Genomic DNA, 13585 nt, shown 5'->3' with positions numbered 1-13585 from the left:
AGGTAGTCGACCAAAACTCATAGCGGCTTTTCCTTCTATGAAAAGTAATATGGCTGTTCTGGTGGTGTTTGAGTAATATGGCTGTTCCCCAATTCCCATCGTCTATACTCCCCACAGAGATGGTGATGGTCCCCCACATGGATGGACATGGATGTGGGTAAGAGTTCCACTGCTTTGAGGAATTGTATGGAGGCTTGTGGAGACTGGGGAGCTTTTGCTCAGTGTTGTTGTAAAGCCCATCTGTAAACAGCCCATCCAACTACCTCATCCCCATACTGTATTTATTTGTTTATCTTGCTCCTTTGCACCCGAGTATCTCTACTTGCACATTCATCTTCTGCACGTCTATCATTCCAGTGTTTAATCGCTATATTGCAATTACTTCCCCACCATGGCCTATTTATTGTCTTTACCTCCCTTATCTTACCTCATTTGCACTCACTGTATATAGACTTTTCTTTTTTGTTTATTCCATGTGTAACTCTTGTGTTGTTGTTTGTGTCAAGTTACAAATGAGAAGTTGTTTTTAACTAGCCTACCTGGTTAAATAAAGGTGAAAAAAAGGACTGTAGTTTATAGTGACCCTCTCCTAGTGGTGAGATGGATCACCTCAGGGCGCCAGCGTCCTAGACCTCAGCCCCACAGCAGCCCCATCAACCCCAGGCAGCCCCATCAACCCCAACCCCAACAGCTCTATATCTTGTTTACTGATTCCCATAGCAAACACTTGTGTCTGGTCCTGTGTCTGGTCTCTGGTTAGTGGAGCACGACGATGGCGGAATCACCTTGAGGATTCACTGTGTGAGTTATGTGGCTGTAAATTTACCACAGCGCCATGGCAGCGGAGCGCAGTGGGAGGCTCACACCCTGTCAGGTGTCTTGTTTAATGGCCTGTTTCACAGCCAAGCTACATTATCAGGAATCAGAAAGGCAAATAATGCCTAGCGTTACTTAACTTTTCACTATATTTTCACTTAAGCTTAATTTCTACATTAAGAAAATAATCTGTAAATCTAAACTAGTCCAGATGTGTTGTATATATTGGATAGAATGCCAACACACCACTATGGCTTCCGGTTTAGCATGTGAATGGACAAGAAGCTCGTGGACGAGGCTCTTACGCATGGGTTAATTTTGCCAAATTTGTACTTTGCATTCCACTTTCTTATATGTCATATTTGATTGGTGAGTTCGTGAGTTAACTTTTTGATTCAAATGTCACACGACCTGAGGAGCAGAAGACCTGTAACTAACGTTTCAACTGCGATGGCAAATGTGAATGGTAATGGCGCCGACTTCAGTCCAACTGCTACAGAGCCTCATGCGGTCACACTCCCCAGAGATCTTCTGAACCTCCGTACGTTTCTGGTCTCGGAAATTACATTGCCACTCAGCAGAGCTTTCCTTTGTTTAATTTTTAATTTTTAAATTCTATATACTTACTGAAGGACTTTTCACCACTTTATTACGCCCTATTGATCATTCGTACATGTACAGACACTTGGCCCCTTTTCTTTTTTGTAATAGGGTAACATACTGTGGGACACTTATTTGGCCATCCATTGTACTTGTTGCACTGATTGAAGACTCCCTGAGTCAGGAAAGTTCTGATCCACTGTTATGGGGTCTTTGTTTTGTTTGACCTACTTTACCGTTTTGTGAATGACTTTTCAAATGTATTTCACTGCTGGTGCTATGGAGCCTCTCCGCGTTAGGATAGGAAGGTTTTCTGTTTATATGCACCGACGCTGCGCCAACTTCATCCTGCTGTCTCCATTCGCAGGGGGAAGGAGACTTTGGATTTGGGTGGGAGTGGAGGGGGAGTGATTTGTTTGGTCACATTTTTTAATATTTTTTTTGGTTTGGTTTGGTTTGGTTTCTCTCTTTGCTTTTTTTTTATCAGTTTTCTCTGTTATCTTCTGTTATCTTTGCAAATGCTTGGTCTGTTTTCACACCTTTTTTATTTCAATATTTTAGATGGCTAACAACACGAATAATAGTAATATGGGAATAGGTAGTCCTTGTCCTATAAAGTTTTTATCTTGGAATAAAGCTTGAATTTACAATCTGAATTCAATCTCTTGTCCACTACAGATGCAGAACGGTTACTATTGCTAGTGGAACCTACTATGAACATAGAGACTGGGCAAGTCGTCTGCTCACACTCACGTCTGCTCAAGTTATTCAGTCTATCAAGTCAATGCAGAGCAGCAAAGCTACAAGGCCTGATGAGTTCTTCAAGAAATGCTATACCAAGTTAGCCCCTTTACTTTTATCCATGTATAATGAATCACTTGAACGTGGCTCGTTGCCACCTACCCTAACACAGGCTTCTCCTTAAGAAGGGGAAAGACCCCACTTCCTGTTCTTCAATTAGGCCCCTAAAGCTCCTTAATGTGGATGTAAAGGTGCTGGCGAAGGTGCTAGCGAGGCGTCTGGAAGTAGTTTTACCAAGACTCATATCACAGGAACAAAGCGGCTTTATAAAGGACAGATATTCATGTTTTAACATTTGAATGCTGTTTAACATTATTTATTCTAAACAATTCTCCAACTCCCCTGAGGTGGTAATCTCCCTAGAAGCAGAGAAGGTATTCGACAGAACTGAATGGGAGTACCTATTTGCTGTTCTTAAAAAATGTGGATTTGGGGACACATTTTTGCTCAAGGATCCGTCTATTGTATACCTCTCCCCAGGCCAGTGGTGTACCAGTAACACCCATTCTGATTATTTTGCCCTGGAATGTGGGACACGCCAAGGCTGCCCACTGTCCCCTTTATGATCTGCCATCGCCATTTAGCCCTTTTCAGTAGCTTTACGGGCATCCTCCTCTTTCCAGGGTGTAGCACGGGAAGGAGTTGAACATAGAGTATCAAATCATCTGTATATAATGATAAGCTATGTAAATAACCCTGTAACCTGTTTACCTTCTAACCTTTCTATTCTGGAGAACTTTGGCTCCTTCTCCAGTTACAAGCTGAATCTCCAGAAAAGTGAGGGCTTCCCAATCAATCCAGAAGCGCAACAGCTCCAGCAGGCAGACTTGCCCTTTCAGCTTAGCCACTCTGGTTTCAAATACCTTGGAGTGAACGTAACTCGTTCATTACATGCTCTTTTTTCTGCAAACTTTGCTCCCCTATTTGCTCAAATGAAAACTGATTTTCAGAGATGGGGTAGCTTACCACTATCACTTATAGGAAGGATTGATGCTGTAAAAATGAACAGTTCACCCAAATTCCTTTATCTATTTCAATCTATCCCATTGTTTTTACCAAAGTTTTTTTTTACGTCAATCAATCAGGCTGTTACCACATTTATCTGGGGAGGAAAGGTACCCAGTCAGTAGATCTTTACTTCAGAGATGCAAGTTTAGTGGAGGGCTGACACTACCCAATGTTGTATACTATTACTGAGCAGCCAACTTTCAGAAATTGCCATTCTGGTTACATGCTCCAGATACCCCATGGTGCCACCTAGAGGCACATTCTTGTATTTCTGCTTCTCTTCCTGCTTTACTCTGCTCTTCTCTCCCAGCATCCCCCTCTCGCAGTCATTTCTCAGATATATCTGCGTATTTTGTCATTGGACAAGCACTCCACCAACAAAACTAAATCTGCTTGGGAATGGGAAATGGGTGTTGAATTTACACAGGAGTGGTGGGATGAGGCGATTGATAGAGTCTTGGCGGTTCAAAACTAAACTACAAAATTACTAGGATTCTATTTTTATAACTTTGTCTGATGTGCTTGAAATGAACCTGCAGCCGTGTCCCTTGATAGCTGTTTCTGGTATTGCGTAAGACTTGTTCTCCTTGGACCCCAAACATGCCCATATTGTTGCTTTTACATCCTTATTAGCTCGACGTAGAATTCTTCTCCCGTGGAAGTCTGCTCAGCCCCCCTCTACTTCTCAATGGCTCACCGATGTAATGTTCTTCCTAAAGCTTGAGAAAAGGAATTATTCTCTTAGGGATTCCAATGATACATTTGTTAGAAAACGGCAACCATTTATATCATACGTTAAAGGCTCGTAGAGGCTCCCCTCTGATGAGATGCTTTAAGGTTTCCCAGGAGGCATTTACCAGTAGTCATTACATAATAGGTACAGTCATCAATATAATCCTATCCAGTCCAAGCATGTTTGTCTAAGGTTTAATGATCATTTATTTATTTCTGTTTTTGTATTTGGAATCTGTATTGAGTTGTTTGTATATTTTTTCGCCCTGTATTCTTGACTGTTTATTTGTTGTGATATCTCTGTAGAATTGTAGTTTTCTAGGAACGAATTGATGGAGGGTGTGGAGTGGGTTGGCTATATGGGGTGATCAGGGTGGGTGGTTGGGAGGGGGTTGGGGGTGGGTGGTTGGGAGGGAGGGAAGGAAGGATTTGAGGTGGGTGGAAGGGGTAGGGAAGGGACTAGGGGGTCGGGTGGATATGTTATGTGGTAGAAGGGGAGGGAGGGAGGGAGGGAGGGAAGGAAGGAAGGAAGGAGGGAGGGAGGGAAGGAAGGAAGGAAGGAAGGAGGGAAGGAAGGAAGGAAGGAAGGAAGGGAGGGAAGGAAGGAAGGAAGGAAGGAAGGAAAAAGGGTGGTTGGGATATGGTCAAATCTTTGTACTTACATTGATATACAGTCGTGGCCAAAGGTTTTGAGAATGACACACATGAATTGTCACAAAGTCTGCTGCCTCAGTTTGTATGATGGCAATTTGCATATACTCCAGAATGTTATGAAGTGATCAGATGAATTGCAAAGTCCCTCTTTGCCATGCAAATAAACTGAATCCCACAAAAAACATTCCCACTGCATTTCAGCCCTGCCACAAAAGGACCAGCTGACATCATGTCAGTGATTCTCTCGTTAACACAGGTGTGAGTGTTGACGAGGACAAGGCTGGAGATCACTCTGTCATGTTGATTGAGTTCGAATAACAGACTGGAAGCTTCAAAAGGAGGGTGGTGCATGGAATCATTGTTCTTCCTCTGTCAATCATGGTTACCTGCAAGAAAAATTGTGCCGCCATCAATGCTTTGCACAAAAAGGGCTTCACAGGCAAGGATATTGCTGCCAGTAAGATTGCACCTAAATCAACCATTTATCGGATCATCAACAACTTCAAGGAGATCAGTTCAATTGCTGGACTTTCTTGGGCGCCCAAGAAAGTCCAGCAAGCTCCAGGACCGTCTCCTAAAGTTGATTCAGCTATGGGATCGAGGCACCACCAGTACATAGCTTGCTCAGGAATGGCAGCACGCAGGTGTGAGTGCATCTGCACGCACAGTGAGTCGAAGACTTTTGGAGGATGACCTGGTGTCAAGAAGGGCAGCGAAGAAGCCACATCCAGGAAAAACATCAGGGACAGACTGATATTCTGCAAAAGGTACAGGGATTGGACTGCTGAGGACAGGGGTAAAGTCATTTTCTCTGATGAATCCCCTTTCCGATTGTTTGGGGCATCCGGAAAAAAGCTTGTCCGGAGAAGACAAGGTGAGCGCTATCATCAGTCCAGTGTCATGCCAACAGTAAAGCATCCCGAGACCATTCATGTGTGGGTTTGCTTCTCAGTCAAGGGAGTGGGCTCACTCACAATTTTGCCTAAGAACACAGTCATGAATAAAGAATGGTACCAACATATACTCTGAGAGCAACTTCTCCCAACCATCCAGGAACAGTTTGGTGACGAACAATGCCTTGTCCAGCATGATGGAGCACCTTGCCATAAGGCAAAAGTGATAACTAAGTGGCTCAGGGAACAAAACATCAATATTTTGGGTCCATGGCCAGGAAACTCCCCAGACCTTAATCCCATTGAGAACGTGTGGTCAATCCTCAAGAGGCGGGTGGACAAACAAAACCCCACAAATTCTGACAAACTCTGTAATGGCATTCAGAGGTGGAAGAAGGATCGGACCAAAGCGCAGCGGGATTAGTGTTCATGATGATTTATTCAAAACGAACTGAACACTCAAATACAAAACAATAAACGATGTGAACAAAACGAAAACCGAAACAGTACCGTGTGGCCAAAACACTCACACGGAAAGAAAACAGCCACAAACCAAAAGTGAAACCCAGGCTACCTAAGTATGATTCTCAATCAGGGACAATGATTGACAGCTGCCTCTGATTGAGAACCATACTCGGCCGAACTCAAAACCCCAACAAAAACACACATAGACTGCCCACCCAACTCACGTCCTGACCATCCGCAAACAAAGACAAAACAAAGGAACTAAGGTCAGAACGTGACAAACTCCAAGCATTGAATATGCATGAATGGGCTGCCATCGGTCAGGAGTTAATTGACAGCATGCCAGGGCGGATTGCAGAGGTCTTTAAATCAGAAGGGTCAACACTGCAAATATTGACTCTTTGCATCAACTTCATGTAATTGTCAATAAAAGCAAATGACACTTATGAAATGCTTGTAATGATACTTCAGTATTCCATAGTAACATCTGACAAAAATATTTAAAGACACTGGAGGAGCAGACTTTGTGGAAATGTATATTTGTGTCATTCTGAAAACGTTTGGCCACGACTGTACATTTTGTCAAATTTGAATACATTTTAAAAAATTAATAAAATACATTACAAGTATCTAAAGTAACATTAGGGTGATGAGATATTCTCAGTGCATTTTAATGTCTCATGTTTCCTTGGAAACGTGCATTGCATCTCTCCCGCTTTGCCTCTCATTGGGAGTGCATGGCTGTACTCTTGAGTAAAACCTCTTAACTCACTCACTGATCTCTTATGATTAGTTGCTAATGTCCCATCTGCTATTGTCATCCTCAGACCATAAATAAGCCACTCATGCCAACAGAAACGACCCAAGATGAGGAGCTGAGTGGAGCTAATGCACTTTTGTATCCAAACACAGTGTTTGTACAGTATGCTCTTTTTAGAGACTGTTTAGGGCCCATAGACTTAAGGAGTAACTTAAACACAATGCATCCTCATCCCTTTACATAAGTTACAATGTGGCTTATTGGACCATTATTCACAGATAATTGGTCAATCTGGATGTATTTGCTATCACGTCTTCTGCTCTAACGATACAGCATAAAGCAGTAAACCAACTTCTCTACTTGTCGCCGCCTACTTGTCGTGCCTTAACAAAATAGATGTGCATATTTTCCTCCGCCTCACTTACTCTACACGGCAGGATCCATTAAGTGCTCTCTCCGTAGCCTCACTTACTCTTTTAAGTTGGCAGTTTATTCTATGTCTTTTTTTCGAAATAAAATGCCAGTTTATTCTGTCTTTGTACATTCCTATTCTTAACTCTATTCTGCGAATGCAGTATTTATTCAACTGCGTTTGTATTCATCAGAGGAGAAACGGGGAAAAGTGGGCAGAGCAGAATACTGTCGTTGATTATTTCCACTGGGAGATGAAAGAGTTCACAGTGAGGCTTTCTATACATCTCTTTTCTGCAACACCTGCACCGGTTTTGTTGTTGTTGCTGCGGTGTTTTAAGTGTTTCACCGAACAAGTAAGACATATGGCAACCTTCGAGGTTAAGTTGTAAAAAATGTTGTATCCTTTGTAGGCTTTGTACAATAGCCATAGCTGTTTATGAAACACGTATCATAGTTTCCTGCAATTACTGCACCGTTCTGCTTAACAAAGTAACGATAAAGATGTTTCCTTGAAAGAAGTCGCCTAGTCCTAGCTAAAAATAATCCTCAGTATCATGAATATGGTAATGTGATTGCAGTGTCATAGCACATGATGAATCATTCAAACGATCAAAGATGCCGTTCAGGTTTGAAGAACAGTCTTTTACACTAAGGTTGACTGAGGACTCTTAAGCCTTGTTCACACTGCAGGCCTTAATGCTCAAATCCGTTTTGTTTTTCAAATCACTTTTGGAATACTGACTGTCCAAACAGCAAGTTATATGCTGACTTGTCTACACTAGTTGCCTTAGAAAATACGGGTGTGTGAACACTGGTGTAGGCTGGTTGGTGGTGGAGCTTGCGCTTCCTATCACTCAGAAGTTATGTAGTAAGTTAAGGTGACAACAATGGCTGCCATGGATGTTTCCAAGTTACTTTGAATGTTCAACATCATAGTGTAAGAACACATTTCAAGCCTCAAAGGATAAAATGATCCAACTTTCAAAACAAGTCCTTTTTTGGCTAGCCACAGCAGTCAACTAGCTAGCTAGGTAGCTGTTTAACTTTCTAGCACATTCACTAATGTGTTTGTAAACAATAACCTAGCTAGATAGCTGCCATGTGTACTTTTCAAACTGTCAACAGAACTAGAAAGCAACAAGATATGCAAAATAACAGTCAAAAAAACACGTGAGGGCAAATAAATCTGATTTAAATCTGATTAGGAATCAGGTTTATATTTGTTTTTAAACCACCTATGAAGGTGGTTTGAAATGTGTCTTGAAATATCCAATTCCATGTGCTTTTTGGCTGTTCAGAATGCAGGATTGGATTTGAATCACTTAAGCTGCCAGTATAAATTGGTGCTATATACTGTATATATATATGTATATACAGTGCCTTGCGAAAGTATTCGGACCCCTTGAACTTTGCGACCTTTTGCCACATTTCAGGCTTCAAACATAAAGATATAAAACTGTATTTTTTTGTGAAGAATCAACAACAAGTGGGACACAATCATGAAGTGGAACAATATTTATTGGATATTTCAAACTTTTTTAACAAATCAAAAACTGAAAAATTGGGCGTGCAAAGGTCGCAAAGTTCAAGGGGGGCGAATACTTTCGCAAGGCACTGTATATACATATATATATACAGTATATAGCACCAATTTATTTATATATATATAAATTGAAGTCAGAAGTTGAAGTCAGAAGTTTACATACACTTAGGCTGGATTCATTCAAACTTAACCAATCCACAAATTTTGGCAGGTCGGTTCTGACATTTTTCCAACAAATGTTAGCAGACAGATTATTTCACTTATAATTCACTGTATCACAATTCCAGTGGGTCAGAAGTTTATATACACTAAGTTGACTGTACCTTTAAACAGCTTGTAAAATTCCAGAAAATGATGTCATGGCTTTAGTAGCTTCTGATAGGCTAATTATGAACACCATAGGACCACGCAACCGTCATACCGCTCAGGAAAGAGACACGTTCTGTCTCCTAGAGATGAACATACTTTGGTGTGAAAAGTGCAAATCAATCCCAGAACAACAGCAAAGGACCTTGTGGAGATGTTGGAGGAAACAGGTACAAAAGTATCTATATCCAAAGTAAAACGGGTACTATATCGACATAACCTGGAAGGCTGCTCAGCAAGGAAGAAGCCACTGTTCCAAAACTGCCATAAAAAAGACAGACTACGGTTTGCAACAGCACATGGGGACAAAGATTGTACTTTCTGGAGAAATGTCCTCTGGTCTGATGAAACAAACATAGAACTGTTTGGCCATAATGACCATCGTTATGTTTGCAGGAAAAAGGGTGAGGCTTGCAAGCTGAAGAATACCATCCCAACCGTGGAGCACAGGGGTGGCAGCTTCGTTTTGTGGGGGTGCTTTGCTGCAGGAGGGACTGGTGCACTTGACAAAATAGATGGCATCATGAGGAATGAAAATGATGTGGATATATTGAAGCAACATCTCAAGACATCAGTCAGGAAGTTAAAGCTTGGTCGCAAATGGGTCTTCCAAATGAACAATGACCCCAAGCATACTTCCAAAGTGGAAAAATGGCTCAATGACAACAAAGTGAAGGTATTGGAGTGGCCATCACAAAGCACTGACCTCAATCCTGTTGAAAATCCTATAGAAAACCTGACTCAGTTACACCAGCTCTGTCTGGAGGAATGGGCCAGAATTCACATAATTCACATAAAATTCACATATTGTGGGAAGCTTGTGGAAGGCTACCCGAAACGTTTGACCCAAGTTAAACAATTTCAAGGCAATGCTACCAAATACTAATTGAGTGTATGTAAACTTCTGACCCTGTCACGAATCCTGCCGAAGATGGTGCCTCTTCCTGTTTGGGCAGTGCTCGGGAGTCGTCGCCGGCCTACTAGCTGCCACCGATCACCTTTTCTGTTTCATTTAGTGTCTGATTTGTTGCACCTGTTTTGTGTTTAGGTTTTGTTTGTGGGCTATTTAAACCCAGTAGGTCCGCCGGCTTTTGTGCGGGCTTGTTTTTCTGTTCATGGTGTGTGATTATTTTGTGGTGTTTATTTTTCCGGTCAGTTTCGTCCTGTTGTTTGGACTGGGTCTTTACGTGCCCTTGTGTGTGTGGCGTGACCGTCTCTCTGGGTTTTTGGAAAATAAAAATCCATGTCTTGTGAACTACCCTGCTGTCTGCACCTGACTTCTCCACCCACTACTCATAGAAGCCGTGACAGACCCACTGGGAATGTAATGAGAGAAATACAAGCTTAACTATTATTCTGACATTTCACATTCTTAAAATAAAATGGAGATCCTAACTGACCTAAGACAGGCAATTTTTACTACGATTAAATGTCAGGAACTGTGAAAAACAGAGTTTATGCAAACTGTACGCAAACCTCTGACTTCAACTGTATATATATACAAAATAAAGAATCAAGAAATTATTAGTTACCAAATTCTCACCAAGCGCACCAATTTTCAATGTCCTCAGAATAGAAGTAACTTCCAGACTGATTTGGAGCATGTAACTATGCCAGCATACCAAATGGTCATAATTATTTTCCCCAATCATCACCTAATTAAATCACCAGTTAACTTTTTTATTTATTATTTAAATGTTTTTTTGTTTGTTACTGCACCTGGTATTCCCAGGGGGTCTCCTGTCACAGTGCTAACCAGGCCCTATCCTGAACAGGCGTGTTCGGGGTGGTATGGCCACAAGCGTATTGTTTAACCCTGTTTCCACCCAAAATTAGGTCCCTTGGGTCATTTCTGCAACTCCTCAATGAGCTCGGGAAGAGGCGAAGGTTGGGATACGCATCCTGCGAAACATGACCCACCTGTCCGCCTACTTCTTATCACTCTGCTCGCTTAATCCAGATATCAGTTGCACCAATGTGTCAGAGGAAACACTGTTTGACTGACGACCAGAGTCAGCTTGCAGGCAACTGGCCTTGTCACAAGAAGATGCCAGAGCACGGTGAGCCAAGGGAATCCGCACTGGCCAAACCCTCTCCTACACCGGACAGCGCTGGGCCAATTGGCGCATCAGCACTGTGGTGCTGTGCTTTTGACCTCAGTGCCACCCAGGACCCCCTCAAAATTGCCAGTTTACTATTAGGCAACTAATTCATCCTCTGTTTGGATCAGGTAGTTGATGGGATAACTTTCTTGGCTAGTTTTCATATTAATGATAGTGAAACTTTATTCACAACTTATTACTGTTGCCATGAGACCTTTATTTCGTCATCTGTATTTGTCATACATTGCAGAGTAGGATGTCATGTTAATGTGTGCACTTTCATTGTATTGCTATTTGGAATTACTTTCCAAGTTTTTCACAAACAGTGATGTGTCATCAACTGTGAAATGGCCTACGATGATGGGGCCTGACCTGTCCAGCTAAGTCACACACTTTAGATGGAGGACTCCACGATGGGACAGCTGGTACTCCTGGAGACTGACGTCACAACCTGGTGGGAGCATACCTTCTACGAGGAGAGCACCGAGTCTCTCATGACCATGGACAAGAAGTTCATGTAGGCCGAGCAGACGGCAACCATCTTCTTGAGTCTCCACATTGTCCTGGCAAGCATTTGGGTGGTAACTATTACATGGACTCAATGCTGTTATTTTTTAAGGTCTAATCACCTCTCTCCACATCTTTCTCTGGTTCCTCTGATTGGTTTCTACAATGCAGAGTATCCACAGGGGGGAAATTGTAGTGTAAACATTTGAGAAGGTGATACTCGTGACTAGTGACTTGCAGGCGCTGAGACCCAGCATGATGACTCCACAGGAGGCTGCTGAGAGGATGAATGGAGTCAATGGAATGTTTGCATGGAATGGTAGCAATGATGATCAAGCTGTGATCATGATCAAGCTGATGATCAGCAGGTTGGTCCTGCAGTCAGCATGCCAATTGCAAGCTCCCTCAAAACTTGACACATCTGTGGCATTGTGTTGTGTGACAAAACTGCACATTTTTAGAGTGCCTTGTATTGTCTCCAGCACAAGTTGCACCTGTGTAATGATCATGCTTTTAAGCAGCTTCTTGATGTGCCACACCTGCCTTGATGACAAATATGCACACTCTTGGCATTCTCTCAGCCAGCTTCATGAGGTTGTCACCTGGAATGCATTTCAATGAACAGGTGTGCCTTGTTAAAAGTTGATTTGTGGAATTTCTTTCCTTCTTAATTGTGGATGGATTATTTTGGAAAAGGAGAAATGCTCACTGACAGAGGTGAAAACAAATTTGTGCACAACATTTGAGAGAAATAAGCTTTTTTTTCTATATGGAACATTTCTGGGATATTTTATTTCAGTTTATAATTTTGTTCAGAATAAATTGTCATGTTTGGATTGTTTCAAGAGTTCATAAAGAGCTATGCATTTTGATATATTCTATTGTACGGTAAGTGCTCTGGATGTATTGTTACAGGGACACTGTGTTATGCTGAAGGCGGATAGTTGAAAGAGGAGCGACACGGGTGTGCTCTGATCATTTTAATGTGGTCGATTAGATTAGAATCTTGGTGTGATTTCCTGCCTGTTGTTTTAACTAGCAAAGTGCAAAGAAATGTTCATTCACGCCGGGCGTGAGTTTCTGCTTGAATGTCTTAAAAGGCAGTGAATTCGTTCATACTTTGAGAACTTGTTAGTAAGCTCCTCTGTGTATCACACACATAGTATTTTCTCTTAGAGATTCTTTCGAATTGAAGATATATGTAAGCACGTTAAGTCGTACGTAGCTGATAGTCATCTACTTTGTAGCGTATCATGTATGCACACTGGAATTGTATGAGTGTCAATTCTGTTGTGACTAATTCATCCTATTAGTTGAATTGAGCAAATGCCTTCCTCGTCTTACAGAGTAATTGGTAGGTCTATTGGTAAATATAACTTACACTAGACATAGTGTGTGCTGGGGTTCCACCTTGACATCCCTACATGGCACAATAAATGAACGCTAGAGCATTGGTCGCCAGGATTACTGTAGCTATTTGTATCTAGTGTCTTAATAACTGCATGACGCCGCAAAATAGACACATGTTCATTATAGTCCTACTGAGAGGTGATGTAAGGCTGGATACTCCGGAAATGTACAGGGCCTGCTGCATTTATTCACATGGTAATGAAGTCAGATTGGTGAATGTCGTTTATTGTCATATTCAACATCATTTCGTTCAACGACCCACTCACCTCGACAGTGTACTCCTTCATCATATCCGTCCTCACAATCTCTCGCTCCATCGCAAAGTTTATTGAAGTGGATGCACATTTTGGAGCCAATGCACTGCATGTGATTCGGTGGACATCTCGCCAACTCAGCTTTTGTACCTAAAACGAGGATTAAAAATAAATATATCATCGGTTCAAAGTAATATTCTTGATTTGGTCATCAACATGAAGACATTGTAGGCTTATGAGAGCCAGTAAAGTTAAGCTGT

General features: G+C 41.9%; 1 protein-coding gene across 1 annotated transcript in view; it reads right to left on the bottom strand.

Moving 5' to 3' along the window:
• Window positions 1-13585, bottom strand: part of LOC118369980 (low-density lipoprotein receptor-related protein 1B-like) — a 162167-nt gene that overhangs the window by 147991 nt on the left and 591 nt on the right. Inside the window, exon 2 of the mRNA XM_052498892.1 lies at window positions 13338-13475. Coding sequence (XP_052354852.1) covers window positions 13338-13475 — 138 coding nt within the window. The remainder of the gene's footprint in view (window positions 1-13337; window positions 13476-13585) is intronic.

Source organism: Oncorhynchus keta, chromosome 37 (assembly GCF_023373465.1).
Source record: "Oncorhynchus keta strain PuntledgeMale-10-30-2019 chromosome 37, Oket_V2, whole genome shotgun sequence".
Lineage (NCBI taxonomy): Eukaryota > Metazoa > Chordata > Actinopteri > Salmoniformes > Salmonidae > Oncorhynchus > Oncorhynchus keta.
This window is presented reverse-complemented; position numbering and strand designations above follow the sequence as displayed.